Source organism: Carlito syrichta, unplaced genomic scaffold, assembly GCF_000164805.1.
Source record: "Carlito syrichta isolate Samal-C Ts95f unplaced genomic scaffold, Tarsius_syrichta-2.0.1 Scaffold305575, whole genome shotgun sequence".
Taxonomy (NCBI): Eukaryota; Metazoa; Chordata; class Mammalia; order Primates; family Tarsiidae; genus Carlito; species Carlito syrichta.
In genome coordinates this window covers 92398-99714 of record NW_007249671.1, presented here as the reverse complement: position 1 = coordinate 99714, position 7317 = coordinate 92398, and the positions used below count along the sequence as shown (strand labels likewise).

The 7317-nt window shown below is 37.8% G+C and overlaps 1 protein-coding gene across 6 annotated transcripts in view; it reads right to left on the bottom strand.

The window, feature by feature from the left end:
* MCF2 (MCF.2 cell line derived transforming sequence) overlaps positions 1 to 7317 on the bottom strand; it is a 114377-nt gene that overhangs the window by 37796 nt on the left and 69264 nt on the right. For all 6 annotated transcript variants that reach the window (XM_021714296.1, XM_021714297.1, XM_021714298.1 and 3 more), the window contains 3 exons: positions 4406 to 4536; positions 3984 to 4098; positions 859 to 978 (listed from right to left, as the gene is read on the bottom strand). In XM_021714296.1, coding sequence (XP_021569971.1) covers positions 859 to 978; positions 3984 to 4098; positions 4406 to 4536 — 366 coding nt within the window. The remainder of the gene's footprint in view (positions 1 to 858; positions 979 to 3983; positions 4099 to 4405; positions 4537 to 7317) is intronic.

Sequence of the window (7317 nt, the reverse complement as noted above, 5' to 3'; positions counted from 1 at the left end):
AAAAAAAAAAAAAAGACTAAGTAGGGCAGCAAGCAACAGACCCTCTTGTAGTTATTCAGCTTGTACACTTTACAACTATCTTTCCTCTAATAAATCTACCTGTCCTAGTTCATAGCTGTCTTCTTGTTGAATACTTTTACCCCATACAATTCAGGCCATACCATGCCTAGCCAGTCATGCATGGCACATCTGGCCCTGTTTGTGCACTATTGCTATTCTGGTTGTGTCTACTAAATTCAATAGGAAAATACGTTTTTTAAAAAAAACTAAGTAGGTCTGTCTGCATGAATCTACATTTGGTTCAATTGTATATATCAAATAGTGAGCATTTAAAAATTGTGTCGTTACTATAATACTATAAGAAAGGGATTCGCAGTAGTGGGAAACTGTCAGGGGAGGGGGGTGGAATTGACAGTTGAGGGAAAATGTAAGGGGAGGGAGGGGCACACCTCATCAACAAGGGAACCTGCATCATTAAGGTTTGTATACCTAACCCTGAATTGTACCTCACATCTTTATAATAATAAAAAAATTAAAAATTGCTTTCTTGTATTTTTCTAACATTTCCAAGCACTGAATACCATACTTGATAGACATTTTTCTAGCTTCTCCAAAATAATATATGCTCTTATTCCTTACATTATTATCTCAGAGGCCTCCCTTTACAAATACACAACACACCTGCAATGCCATCCCCGGCCCACACTGAACAAGACAAAATATAGATGAATATCATTGTGCCTAGTATACAGAGTTTTGCCATGAAGAATTCATAATAAGGGTTTATACTATGCAATCCCACCAAAACATAACTATTATACTCCATAAATATACTGAACATCTAAAACATCATCTTACCTGAGAATTTTCATCTAAGCTTTCCAACTTTTTAATTTTTTGTTTTACTTGGGCAATATTCCCTGTTACATCAGCCAGCTCTGCTTGCTGGTTTAGTAAAAATTCAGCTTCAGTCACAAGCTAAAAATAGGAAATAAAGAAGTTTTCAAAACAAATAATTAAGCATTTTCTCTTTATGGCCAAGTTTTACAAGAAATGCTTTTTAAACAAGAAAGTCAATATGGAGAAGTTGCACATATGGAAAAAAATTTCAGTTTTTATATTTACAAAAATAGATGTAAACTGTTAAAATTTAACCTCCTAGAAATCATCATGTACACATGATTTAGAAACAATCACTAAGTATGTATTCAGGTATATACATGTAGACATGTTTTTGCATGTATATATACATGTAAGTATGTATGTGTATGTGTATATATTCCCCACAAATATGATGAATGATCCTAGAATCAAAGACCCTCCAAAGCAATAACCATACCTGGCACGTGGATCTTAATCTTTTTTTTTTTAATTTATTTATTGTAGAGACAAGGTCTCACCAAGTTTCCCCCGCTGGTTTCGAATCTGCAGGCTCATGCAATCCACTCACCTCGGCCTCCCAAAGTGCTGGGATTACAGGCTGAGCCACCGAACCTGGCCGATCTTGATCTTTAATAACATTTCCCAGAAAATGAAACTGGGGCTCCTCAGGAAAATGCCTTATTTCAAGGTTGAGGCAGAATAGATATAAGGTGACTTTGGAATATCTTTTTAATGCCAGCATGTAAGAAAATGATCTTTTAAAATGTTAGGACATGTCACAAAGATATATAAGCAATTTGAAACACCAAAATAGCTAATAACTGCAATGAATAATAAACTGTCAAAAAACATAGAATCTATGAATCAAAAAAAATAAATAAATGCAGAGAAGGGAAGACTCTTTCTTCAGTAGAATGCCTAGTGTGAACTGGTAAATAAAGAGTAGACACTGGGGCTGAAAATCATCATTTTGCAACTATCAAAGATCATAGTAAAGATTGATCTAGGGAAGAATCATCAATTGATGTTAAATCTATGGAGACATTTTGATGAGGAGCAGAATACTTGCATGACCTTAAATTTTCTCTCCACAGACCAGGCTCGGTGGCTCAGCCTGTAATCCCAGCACTTTGGGAGGCCGAGGCGAGTGGATTGCCTGAACCCGTGGGTTCGAGACCAGCCTGGGCAACTTGGCGAGACCTCGTTTCTACAATAAATCAAAAATTAGCCGGCCATAGTAGTGTGCACCTATAGTTCCAGCTATTTGGAAGGCTGAGGCAGAAGGATCACCGAAGCCCAGCAGGTTGAGGCTACGGTGGCCGGGAGCATGCCACTGCACTCTAGTCTGGGCAACAGAGTGAGACTCCCACTCAAAAAAACAAACTTTTTTTCTCTCCACACATTTCCTACAAGTTACAAGGTAGGGGGAAGTAACATTAAGGTGAAGAAATTCAGCACTACACTGACTGGGTAATCAAAATCCGCATCAGTCATAAGGGGCTGATGGGTATCATTCACCTCCAGATGCGACAACCTGAAAAGGACACATAACTATATTTAGTGTGTATGACCACTAGAAAGCTGGTCATACACACTAAAAATAATTATGAGAAGATGTCAGACAAACTCCAAATAAAGAACATTTTATTTCCTAAAAATATATATTCTTCAAAATGTCAATGTCCTAAAAGACCAAAAAAAAAAAGGCCGTGCAAATATTCTAGATTCAAAGAGACTAAAGAAACAAGACAACTTAACATAAGACTGGACCCTAGATAGGATTGGTTCCTATTCTGGAGGGAAAAGAAATGCTATAAAGGACTTGATTGAGTAAACTAACAAAACTGGAATATTCACAGTAGATCATATAAAAGTATTACATCAGTGTCAAATGTACTGAATTTGATAACTATACTATGGTTATATAACAGAATATCCCTATTATTAAGGAAAAAACAGAACTATTTAGGAAGAAAGGGTCATCATGTATGCAGTTCACTCTGAAGTAGCTCAGAAAATATAGTATTTTTCAGAAAAAACATTATTTGTAAACATATGAAGTAGAGAATACAAAAGATAAAGCAAATGGGGGAAATATTGTCACTAAGTGAATCCGAGGAATAAGTATATGAGTTTTTCTATTCTTCTTATGTTTGTAGCTTTTCTGTAAGTTTGAATTTCCAAATAAATTTTTAAAAAGGTAAGTTGCTAAGCATATAGAACTCATCTACATGTCGTTAGGAGATACAGACCATGTCAGAGATATTACAATCTAAGACAAACAACAATACAGATTAAAGACAGCAATCGATGAGTAAGGGGGACAGAATTTAACCACAGGACTGTGGATGCAAATTAACATGTAAGTACCTACATAATATATTCAGAAAAAAATGCTATTTGTGTGTATTTGTTTGAAGAGGGGGGCAAGGCATAAATGCCTGGAAGGACCAGGAGCAACGTGACCCCTTCTTTCTTTAAGGAAAGTTTCATAGAGAACATGGCATTTCAAAAGCTGTTTGAATCAAAGAAGGGAAAGGACTGGTAGTAACTGAGCCCTACCTATGTCCAGAATATAGTACTTCTTCTAAACCTAACTGCTTGAGCAAATGAAATAACAATCAAGTAAGTCACTCATGAGCAGAAAACAAGCTGTGTACATGCAAGAGAGAAAAGGAATAAGATTGCCTTTGATCCTTCGGAAAGTAAGTTCGTGAAAGAGTCTGTTAGATCACATTAAATATGGTCAACATAGGTATACGACATGTAAAACTTAGAAAGCTATCCCATAGTCTGAAACCTCTTTAGATCTAAGATAAATCTGAATAACAAATTTCAAGATAAAGAGCAACTTTGTCCCTATCATATATGTTGGTGCTTAGGTACTTTATCATAGAAATAATGAGTAAGTCAGAAAAATAGAAGTCTTAGAATTTTAGCGGAGGTTTCTTCAGTCTAAATTAGGGTTCATGTATATGTGCCTCTTTTCTTTCTCTCCATAGATAAAAATGGGTATCTTGCAAGACTGAATTACTGATGATCAAGGAGTAAGAACCTCTGGCGTAATGAAAATAAATGTACAAATAAATGTTTTGACAAACCTTTTGAAAATCCTGCTCAAACTTCCATAGTTGCAGATACTGCTCCATTTTTAATTGGTGTTTTTCCCAAAATCCATCAAAAGCTGTTTCCATATCATGTACTTGAGTCAGCAATCTTAACAAGAAGAGTTAAAGAATTATTTGAAAACAACCAACTGTTTTGTAGGTACGTAGATAAACCTAGTATGGCCTTTAAGAATTACAGGCAAAGCCATAGCCCATGACACCTGACTCAGGTAGAGACAATCAATGTCCACAGAATCTCCCCTACAAGCAAACTACCCTCTGTGGGACAACCTACAAAATTCTAAGCTTTCCCAGAGGTCCAGGAATACTTTCACACTTAACAGATTGCAGCAAAAGTGTATTATTGTCTTGCAAAAATATAAAATAAGTAACTCATCCAAAAAGGGAGTACTCACTTATTAATAGTTTGCCAGTCACCACTTATTTGCTGATGACGTTCTAGTCTTGAACTGACAACTTCGGTGACAGGCACTTCTAGATTTGTTAGAAGAATTTTTCCTTCTTTGGTTACAGTTGTAATATCATTCTGTCCAAAGGCAGGAAGGATGCATCAGTCAATGAGTATTCTAAGCTGAATGACATGACAACAAGGGAGCATACAACTACGGCATGCAGAACAGAAATCATTGGAAAACAGCCTCTGCTTTCATAGCTGTCTCAAAAATGAAGGGATACCTCAGTACCACAGAATCAGTAAGGATCTAAGAAGCCCTTGCCTTAAAGATAGATGTAGTAATCACCAATTTTATAAGATCATTACAGGAAGAAGTACCATGTGCTCTGTTTGTAGCCTCCCCTTTCTGGTGAAAAATTCCAATCTATTCCATTCTAGTCTACTAATTCATTCATTCATTTGTTAACTCATTTATTTTTAGAAACAAGGTCTCACAGGGTCATGTTTCCCTAAGCTTTGACCCCCTCCCCTACCTTGGGGAGGTGAATCTTTTCTTTCTTTCTCTCTAATTTATTTTCTAAATAAACTATATATCGCAATTTAAAAAATGAAAAGAAGAAAGAAACAAAGTCTCACAATGTTACCTAGGCTGGACTCAAACTCCTGGGTGTATGCCATCACGTCTAGCACTAGTCTGCTAAAACTTTTAATATGCTCAAATAAAGCAGTAACAGCACAATAGAGACCACCTCACTAGATAGCATACAATTACACATAATACTTAATGCATATTCAGATACAGGTAGATGCCTTTTCTACTAATCCTTAATTGTTATCAATCACTCCCTACCTTAAGTCTTACTTTACTTCACAATTGAGTTTAATTAATTTATAAGAAGTGTAAGTCTCTACTCAAAAGGTCTCAATCTTGGAGAGTGGTCTAACAAGAAATACCTTCCTCAGACATCTGAGTGTGACCTTAGACTTCCTTCAGGAGGTCCAAGACTTCCCTGAAATTGTAAGCAAAAGTTTCTATGCACACATATTCTTCTGGAAACAGGCTCCAGAATATCATCACCAATATGAGTAAGAGCATAAACATAAAGAGTTAATATTTATGAAGCGCCAGTCAGGCACGGTGGCTCAAGCCTGTAATCCAAGCACTTTGGGAGGCTATGGCAAGAGGATTGCCTGAGACCAGGGGTTCGAGACTGGCCTGGGCAACTTCGTAAGACCTCATCTCTACAATAGATCAAAACATTAGCTGGGCTTGGTGGCACAGGCTTGTTGTTCCAGCTACTTGGAAGGTTAAGGTGCAAAGATCACCTGAGCCTAGCAGGTTGAGGCTGCAGTGGTCACGAGCATGGCACTGCACTCCAGCCTGGGTGGCAGAGTGAGACTCCGACTCAAAAAAAAATGTATGAAGTGCCAACTATGTACCAAACACTATTAAACATACATCACACACTTGACCTCACTTCATCTTCAAAGAACCCAAGAAGGTATGCATGTATTATCATCATCATTAACAACATTGTACAGATAAGCAAACTAAAACTCCTAAAAGGTAAACAAATCACAGTTTGTGAGGGACAGAAATTTATTTCCTTGGATAGAGTTTTGCTTTTGGATTGTGATTCAAAAATTCAGTTTTTTGCCTTAATTTAAACAAATATCTCTATATTGAACTTGAATCTGCCAATGCATCCAATATGTCCATTATCAGATTAAGGAGATGAGGTTACTTAGATTGCTTACTCAGATTGTTCTTAAACTTTTTTTTTCTTTTTTTGAGTTGGAGTCTCACTCTGTCACCCAGACGGGAGTGCAGTGGCACGCTCCTGGCTACTGCAGTCTCGACCTGCTGGGCTCCGGCGATTCTTTCGCCTCAGCCTTCCATGTAGCAAGAACTACAGGCATGTGCTACCACATCCATCTAATTTTTTATTTAGTGTAGAGACGAGGTCTCGCCAAGTTGCCCGGGTGGGTCTCGAAACCACGGACTCAGGCAATCCACTCACCTCAGCCTCCCAAAGTGCTGGGATTACAGGCTGAGCCACCAAGCCCAGCCTGTTCTTAATCTTTTAAAGGAAAGTGGATCTAAAAGTACTTGCTGAGTGTCTGAATTGTGCCTCAGAATTCTTCACAAGCCAATATTCCAGAGAGAACTGGGTAGGAGAGCAAAAATAATTTGCCACCCCTAGTCTACTATAGAAAACATCAAAACTAGTACTCTGCAGGAAATAGAGCTTGTAATCAATTGAGTAATGTTAGCCTTGGTCACAATGTAAGTTCACAGCAGGTAGGGAACAAGAAACTAGGCCTCCTGACTCCTCATCAAGTTCCCATTCCATGTGGTACCTGTGGTGGAGGTTAAAACAGAACACCTGTCTGACTCTTGACTCCCACCCACAATCTTTAAATGAGAGGGTCTTTGCATAAGATAAAGAATACAATCAAATTAGCCAGGGATGGTGGTGTGCACCTGTAGTTCCAGCTACTTGGAAGTCTACTCGAGGCTGCGGTGACTGTGAGCATGCCACTGCACTCCAGCCTGGGTGAGACTCCAACTCAAAAAAAAAAAAAAAATACAATCATGCATCACTTAATGTCAGGGATACATTCCAAGAAATGCATCATTAGGCAGCTTTGATCATTGTGCAAATATCATAGTGTGTACTTACACACACCTAAATACTACACCCTAGCAGTGTGGTATAGCCTATTGCTCCAGGCTACAAGCCTGTACAGCATATGAATACCGTAGGCAATTATAACACAATGGTTAGTGTTTGTGCATTCAAACATATCTAAACATAGAAAAGGCACAGTAAAATATAGTATTGTAATCTTATGAGACCATTGTTGTATATGCTGTTCATGTTGGCCAAAATGCCCAGTGCATGACTCTAC